General features: G+C 34.3%; 1 protein-coding gene and 1 long non-coding RNA gene across 2 annotated transcripts; both read right to left on the bottom strand.

Annotated features, from left to right (window-relative positions):
* Positions 1–3,554: 3,554 nt before the first annotated feature.
* On the bottom strand, positions 3,555–4,496 carry LOC112507213. Its single transcript, XM_025111681.1, has one exon. The coding sequence runs from the start codon at positions 4,397–4,399 to the stop codon at positions 3,950–3,952; it is 450 nt and encodes a 149-aa protein (XP_024967449.1). The 5' UTR covers positions 4,400–4,496; the 3' UTR covers positions 3,555–3,949.
* Positions 4,497–11,844: 7,348 nt separating this feature from the next.
* LOC112507220 lies at positions 11,845–13,947 on the bottom strand. The gene is made up of 2 exons (XR_003068505.1): positions 13,825–13,947; positions 11,845–12,514 (listed from the first exon to the last, which is right to left on the bottom strand). It is a non-coding gene; the product is annotated as an uncharacterized LOC112507220 (long non-coding RNA).
* Between the last annotated feature and the right edge of the window lie 544 nt (positions 13,948–14,491).

Here is a 14,491-nt window from a genome sequence, read left to right as displayed (position 1 = left end):
TAAAGTTGTCTATATGATAACAAATAAGTTATTGTTCGGTTGTTGTGCTGAATAAACGTTCTGAATGGCAGAAATGACCCTTTGCTTGACAATCTTCAAATTCATCTCCTAATTGTATCTCTTGACAACATCCACTAATCTTATCTCCAAAAACTGATTCAATTCATTCAAAGGACAGGTAATCCTTCTGTCACTACAGTTCATCAAATTGCATATACACTATAATGAATTATCCAAAATTGCTTACCGGTGTTTTAGGGCATGAACTGCAAGAACATAACCTATCTGCCATCTTCTTTCGATTCTGCTGAACTATAATAACCCCGTCGATTTTGGGGCAGGAACTTCATGACAAAACCCATTTGTGTTTAGGGATCGTTTGAGAAAAAAACATATCCCATCTTCATCTTTATCCGGTCATACCACCATTGAACTAAAACTCCCAAAATGAAGTTAAAATTAAGAAGAAAACTGACTGTTCATCCAGTTTTGGAGAGGTTGAAGTGAAACACCGCCCAATAAGGCTGCTGATCGGACGAGGAAGCAGCAAGAGATTCCATATTCCATTGTTTAGGAGGCATCAATCCATTGTTCAAAAAGAAATATCGGGAAGAAAATAGCAGTTCTCAATGATCAGGGAGGCATCAACTCATTGTTCAGGAGAGCAGGTCTAGGGTGGGTGTTTTTTTTGGTTTATCACGAAGGGTAGGAATGGTAAGAGAAGGGGTGAGCGCATATGACTCTACCAATTGGCTGAGCGACTCAGCCCATTTCTGAATCAATAAGTCATTTCCGAACAACAATGGTTTACCGAATAAGCCATATATGTTATACAGCCATTAAGCTGTTATCGAACATCCCCTTAAACCTGTAGATTTGGGTGTAATTGACCTAACGTAATTTTATGGACCACTGTGTATTTAGAATCCATGTGGATTTTCACTTTTGACCTTCAAAGCGTTGTGGCACGTCAAAGACCTTCCAGCCTAGTGGTAAAGGCTTGGGCATGGCATAGTCATGAACCCGAGTTCGAGCCCTGGGAGGGGAGTGTTGGCGACATTTAAGTGGGGCCATGTTTAGCCTCCAAATTTGCCGGGGATTAGTCGGGCTTTGGCCCGGACACCCTTACAAAAAAAAAAAAAAAAAAACATTGTGGCATGTCCAAAGTTGTCTGTAGGACTTGTAGATATTAATTTTTTCGTGAACGAGACAGAACTGTTGTTCAGCGTTTGGTAAGACATAACAAATAAAATGATCAATTTACCTATAACGAGTTGTTTATATATTTTGATGAATTTATGTAATTTATTAAATTATAATAGATAATTATTTGTTATAACAAAATGTATTATTAGAAAGTTTTTGTCAAAACGATTAAATGACACCAAAATAAAAAGTTTATGTAGTTTCCAATTTTTATATTATCCCTTTTCTACGTTGTTTTTTATTATTAGTATATAATAAATTACATAAATTAATAAAAATATATAAACCGTAGAAAAATAATATTATCGTGGAATGTAGGTAGTGGTTATAATCGACTTGATAAAAAAAAGACTGAATAGTTTTGAGAACAGTAAAATGAAAGTTTAAAAAACATAAAATACAATAAATAAAATTTAAAGAATGAATAAAATATAAAAAAGGAGTCCTATTTGATGTTTTGGAAGAGATTTAAGTTTTATTTTGAGGTTATGTTAGTAAAATGTACGTTTGTTCCACCTTGTTCCATGGAGTAGGGGTGGAATATGTTTGTTCCACTTTGTTCCTCTCTGTTCTACATAAAAGACTTGTTGAACATGAAACAAGATCTCTGTTTTGTTCTGTTCTGTCCAGTATACCAAATGCACCCTAAGGGGCTGTTTGTTTTTCAAAAAAAGTCTCTTAATTACATCTGGAGTCTGATTCGGTCAGACATTTACCATTTCAGACTGTTTTTTTTTCAAATTAAGAGCTTAAAACCTCTTAAAATCATCTGAATTTTAAGTGAAAAATGGAAGTCTGAAATCATCTGAATTTTAATCTTGCTTTCTTTGTGTTTCTGAGCTCCATTTTCATGGTCGCCGGTTCGTTTTCAACTTCTTCTCAAGTAGTAATGGGTTTAACAGCTAAACTGATGACTGAATCTAGTCGGAGAAGATGAAGATCACCGGGAAAACGGATCTACCGGCTATTATATCTTCGAAGGTTCTAAACTTTACCCCAGATTCGGATCTTTTGCAAAAACCCATTTCGAGGAAGCAAGTAAGTCGGAAATCCCGGAACTCCGGCGGTGGGGTGCGGTTGCGGAGGGACGGAGTTCCGGCAGGGGGAAAGAGGGGTTCACGACCGGAGACTCCATTGCTCCGATGGAAGTTCGATGAGGGTAAGGGTAAAGAGGAGAAGGATGTTGAAGTGAAAAACTGCAATGTGAATCAACTTATCTGTTCTTGATCTTTATAAACCCTAATTAAAGATTTGCATAATTAGGGTTCATTTCAAAGCTTATTCACTGTGAATCAATTCATATTCATGTGTTAAAAGTATATGGTAGTTTACAAATGGTTTAAATGATTGGATATTTCAGTTAAATTTAATTGAAATGAATTGATTCAGATTTCAGACTTCAGAAGTTTGTCAGTTTACAAAAACAAACAGTTTTATTGATTCAGATTTCAGACGTAAAAACAAACAGTCTGACTGATTCAGATTTCAGATTTCAGACGTAAAAACAAACAGTCTGACTGATTCAGATTTCAGATTTCAGACGTAAAAACAAACAGTCTGACTGATTCAGATTTCAGACTTCAGCACCACCTCTTAAAATTCAGAAGTGAATTCAGATTTCAGACTTCAGCACCACCTCTTAAAATTCAGACGTGAATTCAGACTTCAGACTTCAGCACCTCTTAAAACACAAACACCACCTAAATGTTTAATGGTTGTTAGAGGGTGAGTGCATGGTTAGACAATGTTTACCAATATCCTCTCCCTACTAACTGAAACTCTTACCAGGTAATTGAGCATTGCTTACCCAGACCCTGTCACTTACCTGGTTACCCAGACCAAACCATGACTTTGAAAGCAAACATATCAAGAACCAAATTTTTGTTGGTAAACGGCTCCTTAGGCATTGTATTTTGTACTGCAGATCGTGAACATATATATCAAATGGGTTTTGTTCATTCTACTTTGATCCTTTTATGTTCGATGTTCAAAAAGTAAATGCACAACTAACCAAATCAGTGAACGCACTCACAGAAATACAGTGGATGCGTCATCATAATTCACTTCATTCTGATGTTATATACAAAACACAGATCCAAAACTATTCTGCAGCAAAGATATATATATAACAAATCACCTCACCTCACTTCGATGCTTACAATACCATCGAGAACTTTAAGATTTTGGTGACATTGGAGATCGAAAGGTAACTGGTAGTTTCAATATTAGATCGTTATCTTTAACTGTTTTAAGTTTTTGTAATTGTGCATAAATAAGTTGATACAAATGACAATATACTACAATTCATGTTGACATTATATATAAAATTTCATGATGAGATGGGAAACAGAAGATCAAAGTAGAAAAGGATGAATAATTACATATCCCAACTGAACAAGACTTAAAGAAGGATGTGGTTCGGTAGAAAATTTCAGTCAAGAACAATAAAGCAGCCAAATTCTTTTCTTTTTTCCCTACAACTCGATAAAAAAATCAACAAATTTAAAGAACAAACAAACCCGAATACTAATATTACAAATGAAGATCTCAACACCAAAATGATGACCTCCATATATATATATATATGATCAAATCGTTGAGTCTTTTCTCAAAATCTGATTCATCGATCTGATCCATAGTCATTCCCATGGCCAAAATAATTGCTCAAGAACGACATCACCACCAAAAACTTCATTATTTACTTTTGGAAACAGAAAATTAAGACTGATCTTTATATATACATTCATGGTGAATAAGTATTGGATGTTGTATTATCCTTGTTGTACCTGAGCTGCAAAGATACTTGTCTTTCCATCCGTAGTTGTCGATAGAAATTGGCGATAAACATCTCAGCTTTCTTATCAATATCATCTTCTTCAGGGAAACTTGTGGTTCGTTGCAAGGGAAAGCTTCTGGTCTTCTGTAGCTGATCACCTTGCTGATCTGGAGACGAAGAAGCTGTTGGAGACCGCCAGTTTGTGTAATCTTCGTCGGAGGAGGAAGACATGATGGATGTCAAGCCATAGCGTTCGTTGAAGCTGAGCCGCCTGCTGCTCAGATTACCACCACGAACCATGGAGGAGGCAAGCCGTAACCGGTTCATGTTGAAGTTGAGAAGGAATGTGACCTTCTTTACGGCGGTCCGCAGCCTGCCTAACAGAGACCAACGGCTGATCTTGCGTTGAGCCGCCATTGATGTAAAAAAAAAAAACTCGGAGAGCAAGAAAGTTGAGATTTTGAATTAGAAAGGATATTGATTGAATAAAAAAAGAAGTTGGTATGTTATGAAGAATTATAATATGGATTGGTAATTGGTGGGTATTTATATAGATGTGATTAAGAAAGGGACAACCGCGTGATGGTTTGTGGTGGTTTATAGACTGACGTCCAATTAAGCTATTTAAATTTAAATTAAGCTGCTAAACTTTGAAGCAGTCAAATGTGGATATTTTTTTATAAATAAATAAACAAATACATAAATATGTCCCTTTATTTGAATTTTCATTAGAAGTTACCGCGAACAGAGTTAGAAATATAAATAATTCTTTTTTCACTTTTAAATTATATATATATATATACACATATATATTATATATTATAATTTTGTAATAGATTATTTGAAAAACAGGTTAGAAGATAAAAATGTTATTACCAAATGCTTACTCGGGTAAGCACTTATCAAGTCACATTACCTCACCGGACGAATATGGTAAGGACCAATAATCTTACCCTGAAAGACCGAGACAACCCGGTAAGTAAGGGCGACGACTCTTACCACGGTAAGCACTTATCAGGTAAATTGTTGCATGTGATGTCGTTTTATGGACTAAAATCTTACTCAGTAAGTAAATAATAGTGTTAAATTTGGTTGATAAATACTTACCGGGTAAGTATTTGGTAAACGGCCTCTTAGTTTACAATTTTAAACGGAATTAATATTAAGGGGCCATTTTCAAAGCAAAATGCTTATCAGGGATGTCATTCTTGTACCTTTCGTGTTTCAGAGACCATTTTTGTATATATTTTTTTAACCTACGACAAGGATCGTTTTTGTAGTTCACTAAATCAACCATAGAGCTTAGTGTCATTTTCTTCAAAAAATCCAGAAGAATTTCAGGACAAAATGGATCAAGAAACCAAGAAATGAAACGACATCAGGGATGTTGAGTTTGGAAAGTCATGAATTGAGATTTTATAGTCAAAACTGAAGATTCTAGTAAAGTTGGTGTATTCTGTCAATCAAATATGTTATCAGATATACGATGAAAACCATAGATGGAGAGGGGTAGGGAGGGAGGACTAAGCGAATATATGAAGCATTCACCATTAAATGAGCTATTTTTGTGTGTGTATTAATGGTTGTACAAACGCTTTAAACATGCGTGTAAATTGAAATTTATTATATAAAAATGAAAAAACAAAGTAAAATGACCAAAATGACATGTACTCCTCATGTGAGGTGACTTAACCGACCTCTACTAATGATCTTTGGGACAATGGACTAAATCCATAGAACCGTCAATGATGAGGACGTCAAGGACAGACCCAGAAAATTTTTCAAACGGTTGCATCATTTAACTATAAAAATAAATATAGGCAAAAAATTTCAAATGGTGACACCATTTAACTAAAAAAATGACACGAACAGATTTGAACCCGGGTCTGAAATGAAAGAAAAACATTGAAAATCATTTCTCTCAAAGAAAATTTGTTCTCATTGTAGTTTTAAAATATACATGATAGCACATAACAAACTAATACGGTTGAACAATTCATAAATCTGAAATTTTTTACCCTTTGATAAAAAAAAAATACGATAACACATGTCAATGGTACCATGTTGGGTCCATCCCTGTAATTTATGACATCATATGAACCAAAAATGTAATTTGATTTAAAAACAATATAATAACTTTACCAAGGAAAGAAAAAGTGGAAATCAAATTCTTTTAAGAGTAAACTACACAAGTAGTCCTCAGATTATTAATTGTTTTACAATTTCGGTTAAAAACACTTTATTAATTACACTTTCATTGAATAACTTAACGAAAACCATCCTCTCCCGTTAACAATAATCAAACCCTATAAAAAGGGATCAATGGCATGGGCCATGATCATTTTATAAAAGTATAAACCGTAGCAAAAGCTATTTAAATTAAAATAAAGGAATAAATTGCATTAAAACCTATACAAACATGAATAGGTAACGAATGATGTACACAGTAGAAAAAAATATTTAAGCAAAAAAGGATGGAGACTAACAGGACGCTAAAGTATAATCATGTCTTGTGCACGTCAAACTTTTTACTCATTAAAGCTTATGTAAACTGGACCAAGTTGAAAGAAAATTGTTGAGTTTGAACCACATTTTATATTTTTGAATAGTTAGGGGGAATTTATGTAAATTTTCAAAGCCGTCATTTGCGGTTACTCGGTTGGATAAAGATGCACGACAGCACGACTATTCTCGTTGACTTGATCAATGTCAACGAAAATAATTACCAAGGATTTAAGGTTTTCCTTGTTATATACTCTATAAAAATATATGATTTAAATGCCAAATTTTTATACCGGAAACAATCTCATATTATGTGAAAGATTAAATAATAATTTTTTTTTTGAAAGGCAAAAGGAAGGACAAAGAAGAGAGCTTCGGCCAGGCCATCACCCTCACCAAGCCAACCACTAAATTAAAACAAAAACAAATCTAGCAAGAAGCTAGATACAAGAAAATACAACGCAACCAAAAAAGCGAGGGGCAAAAAGACGGAACCAAGACATCCCCTTACAAAACCAAAGTAAAAAAGAAAACCTATCCCAAACAGGCGGGAGGACAAAAACAAAGAGACTAAATAAAATAGGGAGAGGAAGACCAAACTTCCCAATTAAGATGAAATTTACGATTTCTGCTTCCCATCCTAAGCTTCGAGAAATTTTGAACACAAGGGAAAGGATCTTCACCTTTTTTCTTGGTTTTCACCTCATCCTCAGCATAAAGAATTTCGTTCCGCCACTTCCAAAGATGCCAAAGAGCCACAGCGCATACTGATAAAAATATTATACCAACCTTGCGAAGAGATCCTACTTGTTTGATCAGCATTTTAAAATCAGCCACCGATGAAAGTCGAGGAGCTTTAAGATCCCACCAAGCCCAAATTTTCCTCCAAAGAATGCTTGCCACCGAACAAGAAAAGAAACAGTGATCCATTGTTTCGACACCTTTTTCACACAGGATGCACTTTAAAGAAAAAGACATAATATTATTTTAACTAAAATAAAAACTCATATTCAAAACCGAGTCTGGCTTATCCAACCCTATCCAGAACCGAGTCTGGCTTATCTGGCAACGAATAGAACAATAAGACGATAGGGGTATGCGACTAGACCCCCTCCATACTCCACTGACCCAACCCACACATTTTGGGCTTAGCGAGTTTGTAGCCTGGTGACCTGGTCTGATCCAAGCAGGAGCAGATCTAGTGCATGGTGGTAGGGGTCCTAGGCCCCCAACAAACCAATAATTTTTTTTTTTTTTTTAAAGCTATAAAAAGATTTGTTTAGTAAATTTTTCTATTGTGTTTCCAACAAGAACAAGGCAAGGGCCCCGAATTTGAGATTCTGGTTGTTAATTGGTCCATTTGCAGCATACACTGATATTTTCATTCGAAATATAAAAATTATACATCTCAATGAATTAGTAAAAAGTCAACTGAAAATCGACTTGAATAAGTTATCTTTATTTGGTTAACTGAACCGTTTAAGCCAAAAAGAAAATCCCAAATCCGTTTTCATCCGAATGAATTATTTGGTTTTGAATTTCTTTCTGCATCCCTAAGTGTGCCCCCAACTATAAAAGTTTCTAGATCCGTCATTGGATCGAGGCCTCAAATCCCAATTAGGCCTAAACCTGACTTGAAAAAGCTCAAAACACTCCGACTCAGAAAATATTGGTCGAGACCTTTTTCAACCTCAAAAGTTCCCACTCGGACTTATAAAAGTTTAAAGTCTTTTTTTACTCTCTGAAAATACGCTTGGAAGGCTCAGCTCGAAGACCAAAAAAGACCGAGAGTTCTACATCTCTAATTTCGATACTTATATAATAGTATCATATATTGTGGTTACGTTATAATACCAATAACATTATTAATACATGTTTTTAGACAACGACATGATAAAAATGCTTATTAGTTTTTTTCTAAACAAAATTAAGCCACCCTTCATGACTCTTTCTCTCTCGTCTTAAATATTTTTATCGTTTTTCTCTGTATTTTATTTAAATCAGAAAACCTAATTTCTTTTATTCAAATATTGACCCAATAAGACGAAACAATGGGCGTGGATGACGCTTTGGTATTAAAAAGGTTTGGTTGATAATGATTTGTTCATTGTTTTTAAAAAAATGTTGATTTTAGACATTTATGGTAAGTTTTTATCTGTAAGTATCGTTAGGACCAAGAATCTTATCTTATAAGAGTATGACACCAACCGAAGCTCTTATCTTGTAATTAAGAAAAAAAATACCTTTACCCGATTGGTGCTTAACGGGTAAGACATGCTTACAAACAATCTATTTTGATGATCGAGAATGTTATCCGACATTCCGACAAAAGAAATGAGTGTGATGACTATTGTCAGTAGATATTTACCCGATAAGTATTTGATAAACGACCCTAAATTGATTAATCTTTTTATATTCATTTTTCAGACTCTTGATTTCGTGGCAATAAGTTTATAAAGCCATCATTGTTAGGGAATATTCGTTACCAAGTGGTGATGGTGACAAAATTTTATAAATTAATTGAATTTTTTTTTTACTTTAAGGATGCAAGCTGGAATTATGTCTTTTATTTTATTTTATTTTAAAAAAAATAAACATTTCTATTAATTATAAAAAGTGAAAAAAAAATGATAACGCCATCATCGTTTACACACGTGATTTTGGACTGCTTGTTTACTATTTATTGATGTCATTAGGAGGGTATGATCTGATTCAATAAGACCTGATCTTGTTTGACAAGACTTTTGAAAAAACTCTGAATGATAATTTTATCTCTTGATCGCTCCTTAATCTATCCAAACCCCATATGATTCAGATTTCAATATTTTCAATGTCATCCCTCGTCTCCTCATTCTCCAGATACGATCTCTATCGATTTGGTCTCTCTCTTGATTCGCTCATTCTCCTCGATTCACTCCTCCTCAATACACTCTTCAGAGAACTAAAAATTTTAACTTCCACATGACATCTTCAGAAAACTGATATTTTTAACAGTTAAAAGATAGTGTTCATCAAAGTTAAATATTTATTTCATATTAAAAGATTTACATGTTTTGTTTTGGGAAAATTGCATTAAAATGGAACCAACTTTCACCTAATTCCTATTTTGGGGAACCAACTTTCAAAATCGTTATTTTGGGGAACCAACTTGTACCTGATTCCTATTTTGGGAAACCAACTTGCACCTGATTCCTATTTTGGGGAACCAACTTGCAAAATAACTATAGAAAAATAACTAAAATTCGTTTTTTTCAAAAATTAATGCAATAAAATCTATTTTTCATTTCGAATCTCGTTTTTTTTTAATTCAGATATCAAATTGAACATTTAAAAAAATCTAAATTACCACAATAAAAATTGTTTTTTACTAATGCAAAAAAAATAAATTTAATAGAAAAAAATTAATTGATGCAATTGATTATATATAAAAATCTTGAATGTAAAACTTAATATTTATTTTTTATCGCATCAATTAATTCGTATATAATAATATTTAAAAACATAATCGCTTTTCCCAAAAACTAATTTCCGGTAAATATTTGAAGGGTATTCTTGAGGAAGGGGCCATTTGCCCTTGAAGAAAAAGAACCGAAAATTCATGAAAAACGGAACGAAAAAATATATAAAAATAGATATTCAACTTAAACATAATAAAGTGATCGTTTTGTTATTATTATTATTTTTTTTATTTTTTCTTTTTGTATTATTATTTCTCGATCTCAACCCTACAAAGAGTTTTCAAGCCAACCTTATTGAGTTTAATTCAACCAATCAAACGCAAAGTCGTAAAAATATAAAAGCGCATCACTAAAATCAACTCGAGAAATAACTCCACCAAGCAAGCGTTCGGAAGAAACTCATAATCTAAAGCAAATTACATTTTTAGTCCATGTGGTATGTTGAAATTTTCTATTTTCATCTTTAAGATTTTAAAATTACAATTTCAATCCCTATGATTTAAAATTTATTATCTTTTTAATCCCTGTGATTTAAAATTTATTACTTTTTTCGTTCATATGGTTTACAATTCATTTCTATTTTAGTCCTTCATACTTAAAAGTAGTGTTTTAGCCTCATGGACTAAAATGGAAATGAATTGCAAACTATAAGAATGAAAACCAAAATTTTGAAACCATAGGGACGAAATCCATAATTTTTAACAAATCACAAGAACAAAAAACATAATTTACTCCATAATCTATGAACCAAGCCAAACCGAACCAATATATTTCATCTAAAAATAAGGTCTAAAAAAGGGTATATCTGTCTCAAACGATAAAAAGGTTGTTTACCAGAAGACCCCAACTTGCATCAACACATGATCTATGCGAGACATTAAGACGTCTTGCTTCGTAGAAAAAACCGTTCAAAAGAGCAATAACATGTAATTGAAGGCTTAATTTCAGGTTCATGTACATATGTTTAATTGAATCGTTCAAATCTCTTCACCATTAATGTGACTTCAGTTTCAAGCAAAATTTTGTTTAAATATGCTTTCGTATCAAATTATGCTCAAAATTGCAATTTACCAAAATCACCCCAACCAAAACCTATTGGGAGCTGGGTCAACCGACTAAACTCAGGCTGCATCTCTTTATATTTCAAGGGCACAATCGTATATTCACAACCAACCCTAGTGTCGACTTCACGGTAGGCTCAGAACCACCACCACATTGTGGCCATGCACCCTTTTCTTTCTGCTGCCAATTTACCAAAAACATCCTCAAACCAAGTTATCAGAAGCTGGTCAACACAGGTTGCATCTCTTTTGATTCCAAGGGCACGATTGTCCATTCGTGTAGACTTCAAGTTAGGCTCAGAATCACCACCATTACGTGATGAAGGGTGATGACGATGCATATTTTCCGGTTGAACAAGTTGGCGGAGAGCTAATGCCACTACCAAGAGAAGACTTATACTATGGCTATGTTATCCCATGCCCTAGTATGGATGTTTGGTATCATGGGATATAGTTGAGTGGCTAAGAGATTCGGATATCCCAAAAAAGCACATAGAAGGGCCTGAAGATAAAGTTTCACGGAATGGGAAAAACCGCCATAATGCTAAGTGGTCAATGTATAACTATCCAGAGCCACCGACAAGGGGTACACATGAGCCTTGGCCAGACACAGTGGCCGTACACCTTTTGAAGACGCATGAAAAGTGGATACGGACATTGCAGTACTTGATAACCCAAAATTGGAAACCTTCAAAACTGTATCATATACCTGAGTTGATGATGATGCTATACTACATCCTAACCATTTTTTTGCTGGAACTTTTCACAGTTCATTATTATGACAAGCATGACTGTACGAATCATGTATAGCAGAACAAAAATTCAGCAGTTAGAGAGGTTGCATTTAAACTAAATATTCAATTCTTTAGAAGTCTCCTCAAGTTCAACATTGAAATGAAGATTTCCAGCAGAAGAAACATGTATCACCAAAAGTGATCTCAACCAATGATCAAACATAAACTTCTTCTGCAAAGTATGTGTAGTGTAAATTTTGGTACAAAAAACCTAATAACACTCATATGAAAAAAATTAATGTCTACACAAATATCAGCAAAAAGATCCTAGGATTTATGCCAAAGCATTTCCCTTGCAAAATTCATTCAACTGAAACGGAGCTTACCAGAGACTATTTGGTAGGTTTATTGGAGGACGATGGTACATTTTCAGTCGAGGCAGTGGAGCTTCCTGGCTCTCTCTCTTGACGAAGTTTGCGAAGTTTCTCTTGAAGGGCTTTAACTCTGTCTTCAGTCTTACAGAGCTTTCTGTAGCGATATGACACCCAAAGACCAAATCCACCATACACAATAAGATAGGAAGCCCACACATAAGGATACGCTTCTGCATTTTCTTTGGCTTTACAGTACTGTTCATAAATCAACCCTCTAAAGCCACCAGCATTTGAGGGACTTGTGGCTTCTTGATGGTTTTCATTTCCCTTTTGTGGAGTTTCCATTTGTTACGTGTTTGATAAATGATAAATGTAGGTTATGTCTTACGCATTCTCCTGACCGCTGCAGAGGAAAAAACGATAGGTATTCATAAAGCAGTTTTTACTTGTATTCACCAACTGTTGTGTATTTATGTATATGATTAGTGGAAGTTGGAACATTCTCAATCAACTAAGAAAGCCAAGAATCCATGTTAGAACCTCGAAGTACTATGTTCAACTGTATACGCATTTTGGTTTTATTGCCGGTCAGACCATAAACACGGATGACCGTATATGCTATGCAGTATATGAACCATAACTGCACAATGTTACCAATATCTGAACAAGAAACATACATGAACATTAATTTACCAATATCTGAACAAGAAACATACATGAACATTAATGGGATGTGGAACGAAAATCGGAATGAAAATGACTGGAGTTTAACCCGGGATGAAATTTGGGCTTTTAGGGGAATGAACCCATTATATCATATATATAAACCAAACAGTTTCTTTTATTACCATTTCCATTAATTACTGCTTAATACCTCTAACCAAAGACCCCCTAAACCTTGAAAACTACATTCAACATGTATGCAAACAAAAAGATCATTCAAATCTGTTAAATGAAGGAGGGCGGAGGCTGATATGTGTAGATACTAAGAGTGCCACAGTCAATGATGTATACACTACAAATGAAATTTGTTTATATGTGAAAAGTGTAAGCAAAGGGGTGAAAGAGAATCAACTGATCCGAAACACACTTGACAAAGAAGAAAAACAGTTATCACCTTGGTCTAGTATCCTAAAAGCATTTGCTCACCATTTGCTGTCACCTATAGAATTAGCTTCATAAATCGTTATACCTGAATCTACACCCTTTATCAAACATAATACAATTTCCACGGTGATCTATGATAACTTGGAAGAACACAAGTACTAATTTTTCCAATATTAGATGTGTTACGAAATCGGAATGTTTGTACAGTATGAAACTGAACTGCTTTATCACCTCTTTGGATAAGTTATGATGCTGCAGACCCAACCAAAACAATTTATCAACACCATTGCACAGACTTAACCCGGTACATAAAGAAAAAAGTGCATAATTTGAGAGCTAGAGAAATTGCTGCATATTTGAGCAACACATAAATGGAATCAATAGGAATCATACGCCTCTAGAAAATTAAAAGTTTACAGCAAACTTGGTGATAGAATCAATTACTTAGACATCAGAAGAACACAATCTGATACAAATAATTAAGCATGCATTCAATAACCATTAACATATATTTACTGAAATTTCACCGGTTGCTTTAAAACCCTAAGTAAGAACATTAAATGTAGTTGTGCGTAGATCAATCGAAAGAGATGGAGGAAAATGTACCTGCGATTTTGTGATTCAATTAGGAAAATCCATAAATCAGCGGAAGAACACTAGGAGAAGATGGACGCAGGTTTCCCCCAAAATGTAACAAGAACTTGTGGCGGCCTTTAAACCCCGTGTAAATCTAGTCACATACATATATTTACTCCTCTTCCTCAAAATTTAATCCATATTCATATTTTAGAGTAAATTACAAATTTAGTCCCTGTGGTTATATGAAAATTTGGATTAAGTCCCAAAATGAAATAATTACATGTATAGTCATCATAGTTTCACTTTTGTTATGGATTTAATCTTTTATACCAACTTTGTTAATCTTGGGGGCCGTTCAACAAACGCTTATTCGGGTAAGCGCTTATTAAGTAACATTATCTCATTGGATGAATATCGTAAGGACCAAGAATCTTACCCGGTAAGAACGAGACAAGGAACATAAGTTTTACCCGGTAAGTAAGGGCGACAACTCTTACCACGGTAAGCGCTTACCGGGTAAATTATTGCATACGATATCGTTTTGGTGGACTAAAATCTTACCCGGTAAGAAAATAATAGTGTTAAATTTTACCGGTAAACACTTACCGTGTAACACCCCATACTCCACATTTGCATAAAACACATATTTCATTACATAGAAACATGGATTACATCAAAAGGTCCCACTAGTACA

The sequence above is a fragment of the Cynara cardunculus genome (genome assembly GCF_001531365.2).
Source record: "Cynara cardunculus var. scolymus isolate 2C chromosome LG 2, CcrdV1, whole genome shotgun sequence".
NCBI lineage: Eukaryota > Viridiplantae > Streptophyta > Magnoliopsida > Asterales > Asteraceae > Cynara > Cynara cardunculus.
This window is presented reverse-complemented; position numbering and strand designations above follow the sequence as displayed.

Bases quoted from the DNA above. Each gene is read 5' to 3' on its own strand.
- LOC112507213 (XM_025111681.1), bottom strand. From the start codon at position 4,399: ATGGCGGCTCAACGCAAGATCAGCCGTTGGTCTCTGTTAGGCAGGCTG.